Source organism: Loxodonta africana, chromosome 19 (genome assembly GCF_030014295.1).
Source record: "Loxodonta africana isolate mLoxAfr1 chromosome 19, mLoxAfr1.hap2, whole genome shotgun sequence".
NCBI lineage: Eukaryota > Metazoa > Chordata > Mammalia > Proboscidea > Elephantidae > Loxodonta > Loxodonta africana.
In genome coordinates this window covers 75409554-75426271 of record NC_087360.1, presented here as the reverse complement: position 1 = coordinate 75426271, position 16718 = coordinate 75409554, and the positions used below count along the sequence as shown (strand labels likewise).

General features: G+C 38.3%; 1 protein-coding gene across 1 annotated transcript in view; it reads left to right on the top strand.

Annotated features, from left to right (window-relative positions):
- MSR1 (macrophage scavenger receptor 1) overlaps nt 1-15846 on the top strand; it is an 85628-nt gene extending 69782 nt beyond the window's left edge. Inside the window, exon 10 of the mRNA XM_023551163.2 lies at nt 12378-15846. Coding sequence (XP_023406931.2) covers nt 12378-12511 — 134 coding nt within the window. The 3' untranslated portion in view covers nt 12512-15846. The remainder of the gene's footprint in view (nt 1-12377) is intronic.
- Nucleotides 15847-16718: the final 872 nt, after the last annotated feature.

Below are 16718 nucleotides of genomic sequence, written 5' to 3'. Positions count from 1 at the left end.
TGAGGCTTTGGAATTACTTTTTGTTAATACATTAATTAATATGTTTTAATTATGATGGTTATTTTCCCTATAAATACAGATAACTCAGATATAGATACTGTATAATCTTTATCCTACTGTCCAAGTCTGATAAACAACTGGCTTCTCTGAAGTTTCTGCTGAGTATAAAATTAATAACAATTAACTTTCTTGATTCTATAAATTCATTATTCTAGGTAAATAGAAAAAATAAATTCTAGGTAAATAAAATGGAGAGAAAATTACATGCAAAATTATACAAATAAAATAGCAGTATTTCCAGTTAACCTTATCTATAAAATAGGGAAGTGTGTCCGATCACCACATCGGAAGACTAGAACAAGATAAGCTATACTTTGTAAACACACACACAAAAAAAGATGGTTAAATTTATACTATAATTCAATGAGTGATTACTATGTGCTAGGCATTGTGCTTAACACTGAAGACAAATGAAAATAAGTCAAATTATGGCCTGAGGAGTCACGAGGTGGGACAAATGATTAAGTGCTCAAATACTAAGGTTGGCAGTTTGAACCCACCCAGAGGTACCTTGGAAGAAAGGCTGACCATCTGCTTGTGAAAACCCTATGGAGCAAAGTTCTACTCTACACATATGGGGTCACCATGAGTCATACGTAATCCGCTTAATAAAAAAAAAAAAAGCAACTGGAAAAATAAAAATTCCTTTGCCTAAATGAATTCTCCATATCAGATTTAAGAGACAGATTTAAACAGGGGTCCCATGTTCTAAAGCCTTCAGAAGCCAGAAAGGTAATTTCATGAAGAGGCTAAATAAGACAATAGAGAGTGGTGACCAGGAGAGTTTTGGCACCCAGGGTCAGCTCCTGGTCATCAGTTTTTAACCTGTGCCTCAAAGGCGTGAAAAGAAGAAACAAAGGAAGAAAATATGCAGCCTGCGATAATCTTTGATGTTTCCAAAATTCCCATCTCTACCACACCGCCAGAATTTTTTTTCCTGGTAGAAAAGCATAGGACTAAAATTATTCTTGCACCTATAAAATGTGCCACCCCAAATCAAATGTTTTCAAAGTCCAGGAGCTAGAATTCCACACCCCCCCCCGCCCCCAAAACAGGCAGAAAGGAAAAAAAACTTTAACTCTTGATTGCTAGAGAATCAAATGAATCAGCCCATCACTTAGAAAGACTGGGCTGACGATTAGAGTCTCCACAATGTTGTTTGTGGCCAGAATACGTTTCTATGGTAACTGAGATCCACAGCATGAAAGGCTGCTTATTTTAAATATATAATTTTATAAAGCAGCTCAGATAAAGACTCACATCTGTGAGGTGGACAACTGCAGTTCTGATGCGCAGGAGGGATGTACAATTCTCCTCCCTGGTGTCTTTCTCACCTGGTAAATGGCTGAAAATTCTCCTGAATTCTATTTTGAAATAATAACATGTGGATGATTCAGATTCTCAGGATGTGCTTTTGTTGACAAAATGAAATACAGCGTTTGCCAATTGTTCAGATAATTTAATCAATGTGGACTAGCTCAGTCCAATAAAGAAAACGATCCTAAAATACTTTCCATCAAGATGAGTTCTTTTGTCGCTTATGTTATCTAGAGAGTTCACAATTCTGCATTTGGCTTTGTTTATTGAAGAAACAAGCCCAGTTGTACAGTTTTTTAACCACTTCTTTCTTAAAGTAAAACTTTATTACGAAAGAAAATCCAATTCAGAGAAACAACAGTAGTGTACGTTCTTTAATTCAGGGGAAACTAATAAGCTTTGGAAAATTCAGCTTGTGCTATAAAGTGTACAAGATGTATCCCCAGCTTTATTTCTTTACTGTGAGCAAGGAGTCTTGCCATGAACTTCAAAGATGGGTTTGCATTGTCGTTCCAAACACAGGTGGGAACACACACCATTGGAGACTGTTGTCTTATGATGGCATTACCTTTAACGTCTCGTCTCCAAGGTAAAACACTCTTTTTTTCCCAAAGCTTTTATTCATTTCTACTCATATCTCCAGGGATTTCTGGTCTAAAATACTAGTAAGAAAGAAAGGAAATAAGTAGCCTGAGGTACTGTGAAGAAAATATTTTCTATTTGAGTAAATAACGAAACAGTGGAGTTTAGTCTCATGTGGAATTATTGATTTGGCTATACAGAGACAATTCTCAAGTTTTAAAAATTTTTTATTGTGCTTTAGGTGAAATTTTACAGAGCAAATTAGTTTCCCATTTGATAGTTTGCACATGAAGTGTTCCGTGACATTCCCCTCAGTATGTCAGCACTCTCCCCATTTCTGCACTGGGTTCCCTGTTTCTACCCCTTCCTGCCTTCTCATCTTTACTCTTAGGCAAATGTTGTCCTTCTGATTTCGTATAATTGTGTCATTGTTTATTTTATGGGCTTGTCTATTGTTTGGCTGAGAGGAGCTCTCTGGGAATGAATTTAGTTCCAGATCAGAAAGGTGTTTTAGGGTCATAGTCTCAGTGGTTCCTCCAGTCTCTGTTAGACCACTAAGTCTGGTCTTTTTGGTGAATTTGATTTTTTGGCGTATGTTTTTATCTGTTGTGGTCCCAGTCAGAGCCATTGGTAGTGGTAGCCAGGTAGCATCTAGTTCTTCTTGTCTCAGGACCACGCAGGTTGTGGTCCATGTGGTTCGTTAGTTCTTTACCCCCTTGAGTCTTTGTTTTTCTTCACTCTTATTTGCTCTGGATGGGAAGATACCAACAGTTGTACCTTAGATGGCCACTTGTAAGCTTTTAAGAAGCCAGCTACTGTTCACCAAAGTAGGTTGCAAAACATTGTCTTTATAAACTATGTTGTGCCAATTGATGCTGACGTCCTGTGAGTCTATGGTCCTTCATCCTCAAGCCTAGAAACTTCACCCCATGAGGTGTTTGGTTATATCTATATTAATTACTATATTAATTCTATATAACTTATATTACTATACATGCAGCACCTACAATTATGTATGTAGAACTATCCACAACCAAACCTGTATCTGCAGGTGGGTGTGCTTTTTTACACCCTCCTACACCTCTTTAGCATACCTATCTACCTATGTATCCACTTGTAAGTTATTGTTTGTTAATACTATTATCGAAGGACTGTTTATGTTACAGTAATTATCGTAGTTACCCTTTATTCTTGTGTTCCTCCCAGGGTCTTCCTTTGCCATTTTCATGTCGAGATGACTTCCCCCACATTGTGTATTGCCTTTCCCTTCACCAATATTAACACGTCTTCTATCTAGTTAGTAATTTTCCCTTCCCCTTCTATCCTTAGTAACCATCAAAGATTTTTTTTCCTGTGTGTAAACCTTTTCTTGCTTTTTTTATAATAGCAGTATCATACAGTATTTGTCCTTTTGTGATTGACTTCTATCATGCAGCATAATGTCCTCCAAATTCATCCATGTTTGAGATATTTCATGGATTCCTACTCTTTATCATTGTGTAATACTCCAGTGTGTGTATATGCCAGTTTGTTCATCCATTCATCCGTTGATGGGCACTTTGGTAGTTTCCATCTTTTTGCTATTGTGAATAATGTTGCAATGAACATGGGTGTGCATATGTCTATTTGTGTCATGGCTCTTATTTCTTTAGAGTATATACCTAGGAGTGGGATTGCTGGATCATATGATATTTCTATCTCTAGCTTTTTAAGGTAGCATCATACCATTTTCCATAGTGATTGTACCATTTTACATTCCCACCAGCAGTGTATAAGAATTCTAATCTCCCCATAACCTCGCCAACATTTGTTATTTTCTGTGTGTGTGTGTGTGTGTGTGTGTGTTTGATTAGTGCCATTATTGTCAGAGCGAGATGTATCTCATTGTGGTTTTGATTTGCATCTCTCTGATGGGTAATAATCATGGGCATTTTTTCATGTGTTTCTTAGCCACCTGAATGTGTTCTTTGGCAATGTGTCTGTTCATATCTTCTCTTAAGTTTTCTTAAGATAAATGACTACTTCTCTAATATTAGTGTCTATTTTTTGTGAGGCTGTTTATTTATGGTAGTTGGCAACTGTCTACATTATACTAAATTTTTATTATAATAAAACTATGAAATGTGTATTTACTTTTCCCATTTTCGAGTGCCTGTTATTATTGTTAGTTGTTGTCTCGTTGATTCCAACTCATGGCAACCCCACATGTGCAGGGTAGAACTGCTCCACAGGGTTTTCAATGTTATCACTTTTTGGAAGCAAATCTCCAGGCCTGTCTTCCAAGGTGCCTCTAGGTGGGTTGGAACTGCCAACCTTTCAGTTAGTAGTCAACCATTTAACTGTTTACACCACCCACAGACTTTCAAGGGTCTAGTGAAATGGCATCAGGATTGGTGGAAGACTCATTAACAACCTGCAATATGCAGATGACACAATCTTGCTGAAATCAAAGAAGACTTGAAGCACTTACTGATGAAAATCAAAGATTACAGCCTTCAGTATGGATTACACCTCAACATAAAGAAAACAAAAATTCTCACAACTGGACCAACAAGTAACACCATGCTAAAGAGAGAAAAGATTGAAGTTGTCAAGGATTTCATTTTATTTGGATTCATAATCAACACTCATGGAAGCAGCAGTCAAGAAATCAAACAACGTAGTGCATTGGGCAAATCAGCCACAAAAGATCTCGTTAAAGTGTTCAAAAGCAAAGATGTCACTTTGAGGACTGAGGTGCACCTGACCCAAGCCGTGATATTTTCAATTGCTTCATATGCATGTGAAAGCTGGAGTATGAATAAGGAAGATCAAAGAAGAAATGAAGCATTTGAATTATGATGTTGGCAAAGAATATTGAATATACCACGGACTGCCAGAAGAATGGACAAGTCTGTCTTGGAAGAGTGCTCCCTCGAAGCAAGGATGGCGAGACTTCATCTAATGTACTTTGGACATGTTATCAGAAGTAACCAGTTCCTGAAGAAGGACATCATGCTTGGTAAGGTAGAGGGTCAGCGAAAAAGAGGAAGACCCTTGGCAAGATGGTTTGATACAGTGGCTGCAACAATGGGCTCAAAATTACAATGATTGTGAGGATGGTATAGAACCAGGCACTGTTTCTTTCTGTTGTACGTAGTAGAGTCACTGTGCGTTAGAACTGATCTGACAGTACCTAACAACAACAGTGAAGTGAATTGGAAAGACTTTTATAAATAAGGAAATGTGAGTTTAAATCTTAGCTCTGCTGCTTATGTCTGAGAGTTTCAATTTCCTTCCTCATAAAGTAGAAATAATAATACCAACCTGATGTATTTGTTTTGAATTTTAGATAAACTACCATATAAAAGGAAACCCTGGTGGCATAGTGGTGAAGTGCTACAGCTGCTAACCAAAGGGTTGGCAGTTCAAATCCGCCAGGCGCTCCTTGGAATCTCTATGGGGCAGTTCTACTCTGTCCAGTAGGGTCGCTATGAGTCGGAATCGACTCGATGGCACTGGGTTTGGTTTTTTTGGTTTACCATATAAAAAGAAGCCAACACAAGTGTCACTCAGTCGTGAGAGATTATCGTTACAAGCGACAATACGAACTGTGTAATTAGGATTGTATTAACCCCTCTTTGTGAAAGGTAAGTGGGCCAGATCGGTACGATTGATGTTGTGTAGCGATGCTGCAGGGATCGTAAAGAACCAAACCTGAGTTGAATGTGATTTGCTGTCGTAGAGACGTGGCTGCAGAAACATACCTCACAGGAACTCTGTAATGATCTTCCCACCATACTCAGTACTGACCCAGCTCTTGTTCCAGCTCTCTGCCTAGAGTTTACTACCAAACAATTGGGGGAAGATTATGAGAATTTTAAAATCAAAATCATAAACCCAGATGGGCTGGAAGGAAGGAATAATCGAACCGAGGTTGTTTGTTCTGAGGACAAGTCCTGAGAAAGAAATTTCATGATCCGCTTCATCGTCCATTGTATTTTCAGAAACAAGCTTCCACTGTGAGCTGGTTTGGGATTAGACACGCAAACCACCTTTTTTATGTAAAACTGCTCAAACTCCTCCTCCTCCTTATTCTTCCACATTTCCGCTAAGGTTTCACTCAGGAGGAAGGGAAAAAGCAATTTGAATGCAGAATAGAGACAGGAAAGGAAGCTTAGAAACGTAAGTAGAGGGGGAAGGAAGAGACTCATTAGTGTTCTAATTATTTATCATTTTTTCAGAAAAGAGGAATCAGGTCAATATTATATGTAGTTAACAAAATTAAAACACGATTTTTAAAATTTATTCCTTTTGTGTAATTCCTCCATTAAAGAAATAATTAGATTTTCTGTACGTAATTTCTTCATTTTTTTTTTTTTTCTTCTGGTTTTAAAAGAGCAAACCTGGCTTCCCAGAGATAACCCTTGGGAGCTGGAGGAACAACTCTTTCTTGCAGCTGCAAGCACAATGGTTTCTAGGGATAAAGCTTAAAGCTGCCCTTTTAAATCAGCTCTTTCACTTGGATGCACCTTTTGTATAAAGTCCAATGTTCTTTGTTTTTCCTGAGTAGATGAAAAGGTTAAATTCAGGAAGGACTGTGAGGACACTGGTGCTTGCTGTTGCAGGAGGCAGGAGCAGAAGAAGTCACTCCTATCTCCCTAGCCAGGTTTTCTAGCTCCATGTCCCCATTGTCCTCCAGTAGGAAATGTGGCTGAGCGTTCGCTGACAGTGGGCATTTGCTCCAGGTGCATCTGAGCTTGTATGCTGATGACGGGAGCAGAAGTAAGAGGTGGGCCTGCAACAGCATCTTATCTTCTCCCAAGTTTATAGCGCTGAACCTCTAAACTTACAAGCAAAAGTGAAAGAAAAGTCTAAACATAAATGCCATCTTTTAATCATTTTAGCCTACTATTCTTTGCTTTTTTTTTTTAACCCATTTCACATTCGATAATCAATTTTCTACATGGGCTTTTCAATAATGCAAGGATAAACAGAAAGAGACCAAAAATATAACTGCATCGCTGAATTATCTTTTAGTGAATGGTACTAAAAATAATCTCAAAGATTAATAAAACATATCAAGAGATCGGAACTCAATTTATTACAAATTGTCCCCTGACCACTGAAAGTTTTAAAATGTAAATGTTTGGATGTTGGGTATTGTGAAAACTACTATACAGCCTACAGTATTCAAAGTATATGTGTTTCCTACTTATAGTAACAAAGACAATATAAGTATGTAATAACATTGTTTATCGTGTGCTTACTACATGATCTCATTTAATGCTCACAGTGCCCCTGATAAATAGATATTATCACCCCAGTTTTTCACAGATAAAGGAAGGAAGGCTGACAGAGGTCATAAAAGGTGCCCAAATTTGCAGAGTTATTAAGTGAGGGGTCCAAATCCATGCCTCAACCTGGCCCCTCACTCCTTGGGCCTTTCCATAGACAGAACGTCCTTCTTAGGTTCTTCATCCTGAAGAACTTCATATCTGAAGAAGCTACTTCTTCAGGGTCTTAGAATTATAGAATTTTAAAGGTAGATGAAACCTCAAAGCGATTTTAGCCCAGATCCATTTGTCCGCACGTAATAAAACGGAGGAAGACTCCTTCAGAATGACAGAACTAGCAATCAGAACTGTAGTCTTCATTACCCATTCTTCTCAATTCTGACTATCATGCCATGTTGCATCGGGATGGAAAATACAAAGTTTTTCATAAAGGAGAAGGTGTTGAAACAGTACTTTGTAACAGAAGTCTTAACAGTGCTTCCAATCCGTGCCGCACAGCCACGGCTGGATATTATCAAAATATGTTCAAACACTTCTAAGCTGTAGTGATTTTTGTTCCCCTGCTTATGCATTCAGCAGCTAATTTCATCGCTTTATATCTGGCTAAGGTATAAAATCTGATTACTATTCTTCATAACAGTGGTGGGGTAGCGAAGGTCAGGTTAATAATACTCAAACCCCCAAGGAAACATCAATATTTTTTTTTTTTTAAGAAGAGGAAATGGTATCCTCTGTCAAGTATACTCTCAAGCATCACAAACCAAGTTCATGATGCTTTCCAAGTCGTGGAAAACAACTTTATCATTGCCTATTTTTGAAAACACAAAAATGAACAATTTAGCCTTCCTACAGCCCTCAAGTTATAAAGGAAGCCATAGATATGTAGACACATAGGCAGACAGACAGACAGACAGATATAGACAGACTGGATTACAGAATTAAAACATCTAAAATACACAATAATTTTCCTAAGTTTTCTTTGAATAGAAAAGTTAGCTTGGAGGTTAAAAACAGAAAAAGGGGTACAGCAAGAACAAAAATCCTTGAGTAACAGTTATTACCTAAAGAAATGAAAACAAATTTGTTTTTTAATCTTTAAGGTTTACATGAGAATAAAATTTTATGAATTTTATGTTACCTTTGCATTAATTTTTTAATGCAGAAAACAATTTCAAACGAGATGGGAAATACGTATCAAATAAATTTTTCCCTTAGGCTCAATAGTCCTGATTATTACAAAAATAAAACAACAAATCTTTGGAAATTATTTCCATAATTCTCTTTGGGCTTATACGTAGCCAACAAATGTCCTAAAGGTTTAAATGCCATCATGTTCTGTTGTTTGGCCCTATTCTCTCTGTTATTTTGAGTAAATCTTACTTCTTTTCTGAGGCTTGGCTAATTTACCTGTGAAGTAGATATAACTGCCATTATTTCAAAAGGGCTATTATAAGAAATAAGTTTAATGAATCATATGTGAAAAAACCTAGCATACTGCCTTATGCATTTTTTTTTTCGTTGCCATTAAGTCGATTCTGATTCTTGGCAACCCCGTGTGTTTCATAGTAGAACTGTGCTCCACAGGGTTTTCAATGGTTGGTTTTTCGGAAGTAGGTTGTCAGCCTTTCTTCTGAGGCTCCTCTGTAGGGACTTGAACCTCCAACCTTTCAGTTAGCAGCCAAGTGTGCTAACTGTTTGTACTACCCAGGGACACCTGTCTTATGCATAGGCACTCAAAAAACATGTTCATTGTGTCTGAATCTTTACCACATAACACAGACCAGAAGTACCGAATGGCCCAATGTATCACATTCGGCAGGAAGTACACCAAAACAGGAATTGGGTTCTAGCTCCAGGTATCAACTCTGCCACTGATTACGTTTGGGGCCACGCTTGCTTCCTCTGCCCAGAACGTAAGCCCTCACTAGGAAGTCAGCTCAAGAAACTGGAATTCTGTTTTGTTCACTCATGTAGGTACTCAGAAAAGATGTGTTGAATGACTCAAGCTAATAGTGCCAAGTATTGAAGTAAACGATTGATTAAAGGCACTGCCCTGGGCAGACAAGCCAGGCAGAGCACTGGCCTGACATACAATAGCTGTGTGAGCTTCGGCAAAGTTACTTTGTCTTTCTGATTTTCAGTTTCCTGAACTATAAAATGGCACAATATTATGCTTACTGTTTTAAGATGATTTGATGATTCAATGAGATAATAGATAAAAAGTACTTTGAGTATTTCTAGCTACCTAGCTAATTTTCCAAAGAGTGGGCTTACATTTTCATTATTACTAATACAGCTTTGGTACGTAAAACCTTTGCCCTTCTAATAAAAATATTGTTTGAATTCTAGAGATTTAATTACTATAATGACCAATGGAAAAAGACAACTTTCATAATCACCATGAAATTACAGATCAAAATACAATTTTGCTTCGTATTTGGATCTTTCTAGTGAAGGCACGTGTGTTCTGACCTAAATCATCCCCAAATTAAGTGAATACTCCAATTTATATGTGGAAACCAAACTTTCCTCTCTAATTCTAAGAATAAACAAATATGTGATCCTTCAAAGAAAATGTCTATAAAAAACAAAAACAGCAAACACATTGCATCTGAGTTGATTCTGGCTCATGGCAACCCCATGTGACAGAGTACAACTGCCCCGTTGGGTTTTCTTGGCTATAATCTTTACAGGAGCAGATCACCAGGCCTTCCTTCTGCAGTGCCGCTGGGTGGGTATGAACTGCCAACCTTTAGGTTAGTAGTCAAGTGCAAGGAGTTTGCACTATTTAAAACCCCAAACCAAACCCACTGCCGTGGAGTGGACTGCGACTCATTGCACCACTTAGGGACCTGAAAATGTCTCTATAAAACCAAAAAACCAAACCCGGTGCCCTCGAGTAGATTCTGACTCATAGTGACCCTATAGCGGCCCTATAGGACAGAGTAGAACTGCCCTATAGAGTTTCCAAGGAGCACCTGGCAGATTTGAACTGCCGACCCTTTGGTTCGCCACCATAGCACTTAACCACTACGTCACCAGGGTTTCCAAAATGTCTGTAAAGACATCCTATAAACTGGCTTTCTGGTTTATAGATTCTCCCTTCTTTAATCCAACTTCCACACTTTTGCCAGATACAGAATTCCAAAATGTAGATCTGAGGATAGCATTTCATTTGATGACTCACAATGTAAAATTCAACAATCTTTACAACATGGCCCCAGCTTTCTATACAGCCTCCCCAATGAACACTCCTCCCCCCATTAATAAACTTTAGGTTTCAGATGCTAGGAGATTGTTGGTCCCAACGCATCAGGCATTTTCATGCTGCCCCCATTACAGGTGGCCCCCAACTTATAAGGGGGTTCCCTTCAGACAACTCCGTCATAAGTCGGTTCTGACATTAGCCGAATACCTCCTGTTTTTTCAGTTTTCATTATTATTGCCTTTTATTATCAGAATCTTTACGAATCAAATATTCGTCTTTGGGGTTGGAAACATTACATATAAACTAACAGATATGATGACATCAGCAAATTGCACTCTGCAGTGTTGTATGTAGTACATATCACGATAAGTTGTACAAAAAAAATGGAAAGTTGTAAGTGCGGTTCATCGTATACGTGGTATGCATGGAAAACTAGTGTGTTGTAAGGTTCATTCAAAGTTCATGTATGTTGTTCCTTACAAAATCCCCCACATCCGCTTATTTATTTATTTGTATGTTATATATGCATATTGCTTTAAATATTAAACGTGTGCATTTTAATTTTTATTATATAGCATTTATTGTGCTCACAGAATACTTCAAACATTAGTGAGAATAACAGCATTGAATATGCCTTTTTTAAAAAAAAACTCCTCATTTAACTCTTTGTTTTATAGCTACACAAAAATCTGGTTCTAAGTTGAAGTAATTTCTAAATACGTTTTATATAGCTGTTGTGACTGAAAGAGCACTCTTTACGGTAACATTAACCCCAATAGAAGAAACGCACTATTGATTGTGCCTACACTATTACTTGCTAATACCATCCACCAGTTTAGCAAATGTATCTGTTGAAAGGTAGCTGCTAATTGTTCATCAGTCTTGATGGATAGGAGAGTCTTGAAAATTTACCAGGAGGTTCGTATTTTTAGATATTTAACCAAACCCATGGAAACCATTCACTAGGAAGTTTTGCAAAGGTTCTGCTCCAAAAATTTCTTAACTGTAAAACGGACGAGAGCTTTCATAGGTGATACACTTACAAAACCTTCAGAGAATACCAGAAACAAACATTTTGAAGCATTCAGTTTTTAAAATTACCCTTTTAAAGAGTGGCTTTCTTTCAAAAAGCAGTTGTTTTCTTACTCCTTGATAAAATGGTGTCCTTATCTGGGAAGTGGGTATTAAGTCAGATAGTTTAGTTAGCGAAATGTCTCCTAGGTAGCCCGCTGCCCACAGCCACTGTGTAACGTGTCTGCAGAAGAGCGTCTACAAGGAGGTTAAGCATTAGCTCTGCCACTTTCTTGTTTGCTTGTGCTTGCATCAATTAGTAATAATCTCGATCCATAAATTTCCTTACAGCGCAGTTTTTAAGTCTCTTGCTGCTTGTATGAATATAATCAAAAATAGATAGCATATTTGGTACACCAATCACCCATAAACTGAAACGCACTGACAGCTAACAAAGAAAGGTGTACGCCATTATCAAGCTCCCACACCCCTCCAGAATAGTTCACGTTGCAGATATGCCCCAAGACTCCTTGACGTACAGGTCCACTTAATTTATTACATCATTATATATCTATGGATTACTATTAAAACTTATTCCCTTCCTTCTTTTTAGAGTTAAAAAAAAAAAACTAATCTATTCACACCTGAGATAAAATCAATGCCTCTTTAATCTGGGCTTCTGTAGGACTACGTAGGTACCTCTGTTATACCTCTTACTACTTTGCGCTTTAGTCGTTTACATGTTGGCAGAGTGGGAAGTTTTCTGGGCCAGGGGATTAAGTGTTGAATCCTAATAGCACTGAACTTGCACATAGATAATTATTAATACATTTTGTTAAATTAATGGATGAATTAATAGTTGGTCACACTAACAGCTAAACACAAAACTATATTACTAATACAGTTATATCTGGTTGTTCCAGGTACTGGCCCAATTTGGCTGAATGACATATTTTGTTTTGGGAGAGAGTCATCTATCGAAGATTGTAAAATCAAAGAGTGGGGCGCGAGGACCTGCTCACACAATGAAGATGCTGGGGTCACCTGCACTTCATAATGTATCATATTTTCATCCACAATTATGGAAATCATTACTGTTGCGGAGTTATTTTTATTACTTTGCTCTGTTAAAATCAGTTTAATGAGATTGAGTATTATCAAAAAAAAAAATCTTTAAAATCACTGTTTATATACATATTGAACACCTTACCTTCATACCATATATTTATACTGGACCAATTTTTAACTTCTCTATAAATAGGTTTTTAAATGGAATTTTCTGATATCGTTATGTGTCTATTTAAGCTGAAGTCTTCTGGGTCACGAATGCCAATGGTAATGGAAACAGCAGTCATTGACACCAACTTATCTTCACCACAAGATTACAATTTTGGTCTTCTTTGAAATCTATTTAGTTTATTTTAATTGCATTCTAAATAATAAGAGGGCTGGGAAGATGCCTATTGGGCTATGTTTGCAAAATCTCTGATCCATACAGTTTCAAAAGAAGAATCTTAATCATCTACTCAGATCTCTAAACGTGCAATAACTGTTAGGTAGCAATATTACTAATGATATGTTTTGGCCATGATGGGCCAGGGAGCTTTTTTGGGACTGAGCTCCTAGGCAAGCAGCCCTGCAACACCTGCAACTTGCAACTTATTTACAATACTATGTGCTTGGCTAATGCAAAACCCCCATCCTGGAATCTGCTATAGGGAAGGAACAAACAATGTACTCCCTTATAAGATGTTTTTCAGAAGGACCGACCAGATCTGGTCTGTCCTGAATTGAATTGTGTCTCCCAAAAAATATGTGTCAACTTGGCTAGGCCATGATTCCCAGTATTGTGTGGTTGTCCCCCATTTTGTGATTGTAATTTTATGTTGAGAGGATTAGAATGGGATTGTAACACCACCCTCACTCAGGCCACCTCCCTGATCCAAGGTAAAAGGAATTTCCCTGGGGTGCGGCCTGCACCACCTTTTATCTCCCAAGAGACAAAAGGAAAGAGAAGCAAGCACAGAGTTGGGGACCTCATACCACCAAGAAAGCAGCACCAGGAGCAGAGTGCATCCTTTGGACATGGGGTCTCTGTGCCTGAGAAGCTCCTCCACCAAGGGCAGATTGAGAACATGGACCTTCCTCCAGAGCAGACAGAGAAAGAAAGCTTTCCCCTAGAACCAACACCCTGAATTTGGACTTGTAACCTACTAGACTGTGAGAAAATTAATTTCTCTTTATTAAAGCCATCCACTTGTGGTATTTCTATTATGGTCACACTAGATGACTAGGACGTGGTCCCTGGAGCATGCGCAGACATCCGCAAGGTGACTGACAGATGACTTCTGCCTGATGAAAGTACCTGCCACAGGAATTGAACCAGTGCCACAGGAGAGACTACACAGGTGCAACACCCCATAATAAGTTCTGCTACAAATCCCAGAAGCCTCCAGGACAAGAGCCGTCTTAAAGCCATCTTAGAAAGCTGTAGTTAACAAATCCCTGCCCAGATGGGCCACCTCCTGGAAAACCCCGCCTATGCACATAAATAAATGTAAATCCTTTCCCACGCAAAAACCTTTAAAAACCCCTGCAAGTTCTTTGGGGAAATGCTGGGTAAGCGTTGCCTATGCCCTCCTCGTCTCTGCTTGCAAGCCTCTGTGCCTCACCTGTTCACCCTTGACCAGTAAAAGTCAAGAACCTTCTTCAATTAATGGCTCAGAGGTGCTGGCAACAATGTTCTAGCAGCTATTTTACCAAACCATAAAGTCAGTTGAAAGGAGGACATGTGAGAAGAAGCACAGACCGATCCTTGCTACTGGACAACATACTCAAACTGCGTGTGCCCAGATAACTGGGGGTTCCAAAATGCCATCTGTCAACGTGCAGCTCAGTTTGTTATGCATTTTAAATTGAGTTGAACTATTAGCTTGTCACAATTCTAAGGCATGGTGTTTAAATTATAAATAAATATAATTACTCCAGATAATGCAAATGTCTCGAGTGCAGAAGAAAAAGAAATTTTAACTACCTCTCTGGAGTCTTCTGTGAAGTCCATCAACATTCACAATCAGGGAGAGAGGCGTCTTCAGCTGTAAAGGGAAATAGACAGTGAGCACGCCAAGACAATTTCTTAGCAGTAATCAGCCCATCCTCAAGCCCATATCCTGGGGTATGAAAGGCCACGCTGGCACCCAAGGACTGTACCCTGGCACCCAGCTGTCTAGGTGTGCACAGAAAGACCAACAGTTTGCTATTAAAGCCCAACTAAGCCTAATCTCAGCCCTGAGAAGAACATAATCTTCAAGTTTCCCATGGCCTTCTAATAGGAGCACGTGATTACAAAATAGTGTTACCGTGGAAGCCCTCTACTGTTCTTCAGTGAAGATAAGCCACAGTGTGGGTCTAAGTATTTTTATTTTTTTCAGTAACCTGAAGTCTCACTCCACAAATAGTCAACAAGTACCAGACTCACTGCTCTCGCACTTGAAGAGGCAAAGCTCTGCTCTGGAACTTGGAACTATTGGAAATAAAAAAAATAAAAATGCATCTGGATCACGTTACATTCTTCTCTTCGTTGGACAAGGGATATCTTCTTTGACCCTGTAACTTTAAGGGGATGGACCCTGAATCTAGGCTGACTGATGCAAACACTGGCTTCACCTTGAGCTGGCAATTAATTCTCCGTGTTGAATTCCACTGTCTGGTAAACTAGCATCATTGGTAATGTTGATGATGTGTCTAATCCATAACCCAGAAAATACACTATCTGTAGTCTACATTAAAAAGTCCCCCACGCCAGAAGGCACCATGTCCCAGAATGTCCACCTCCATACTATTTGTCATTACAAAAAGTGATGATAACCTAATCCTCCCTCAGTGGTAAACAGATAAATAAAATTTGTTTCATTTTTACTACAGAATGCTATATAAAACTTATAACGAATAAATGGAATCTTCATACATAATCTCATAAAATATTCAGAGACTAAAGCTAATTGTAAAGTGATAATACAGTATTACATTTATGTTAATAAATACTAAAGACAATATTGTTTATGGATATATGCAGTAAATATACAAAATTGTGTACTTAAACAATACAATAATTTCAGCAAAGTGATTACCTTGGGGGAGGTAGGGAAGGAGATAAATGGGCAGGGAGAGCCATAGATGTATCTGTAAATACATACACAAATATAAATTATGACTATAAATATCAATATGTCAGAAGCAAATACGGCAACGCCTTAAGATCTGTTTGCCTTGGAGTGTCTATAGATTATTTTTCTGTGTGTTAAAAATTTTAATAAAACTAAAAAGAAATTTTAATATGAGTTTTTGACATAAAATAGGGTAAATCAAGCTGCAAGAAAGCCAGAAGGAAGATACTCCCTCCCACCATCAGTGTACGCCCTCTAGCTGGAAGCACAGGTTTTGACTATCAAAAAGCTAAAAAATAAGGAGGTCTTCTATTTCTTAAGTGCTGTTTTTTGAGGCAGTTTGAGGGTGTACCTCACCCAATAAAGAAGACTAAAGCATCCAGAAAGCAAGTAGGCAAGACCCTGGGGCAGGAGAGAGCTGGCAGGGGTGCAATGCATTCTGGGAGTTGAAGGGCCCCTGAGCAAAGGCCAGTCGAAAGAAAAGGCAACAGGAGGAGCCACAGAGAACACCTCCTCAAGACCATAGTTTTGCTAAGAACATCAGTGAGCCTGGTAGCAGTGTTTTCACCAGGAGAAAGTCTGCTAGACACTGGAAAAGGAAATTGGGCTAAGAGCTCCCAATAAACAGATATTATTCATACAATCATGTTATTTTTTTCATTTGAAAAATAAAAAATTAGAAATGATGTAGACCAATGTCCTTTTTTCAGATAGGGTAATTGAAGCACAGATAAATTAGATTATTTACTCAAGACTACCCAATTATTAGACCCACTGCGATCAATTTCAGCTCATTAGTAATGCTATAGGACAGAGTAGAACTGCCCCGTAGTGTTTTCAAGGAGCAGTTGGTGGATTTGAACTGCTGACCTTTTTGTTAGCAGCCAAGCTCTTAACCACTGCACCACCAGGAAGTAAAACCAATTTTCCTTATTCTCAAGTCATTCTTTTTTCACTAAGCAATAGTGCCTTGATTTCCCCATAAACATACAGGGTATTGGTGAACAAATGGTCTTCTGTGTGTATTTCATTTCTTCAGTATATTCCCATAGGTTAGATACTATAAGACTTAACATATGGGGAAGGGGTGGAATAAAT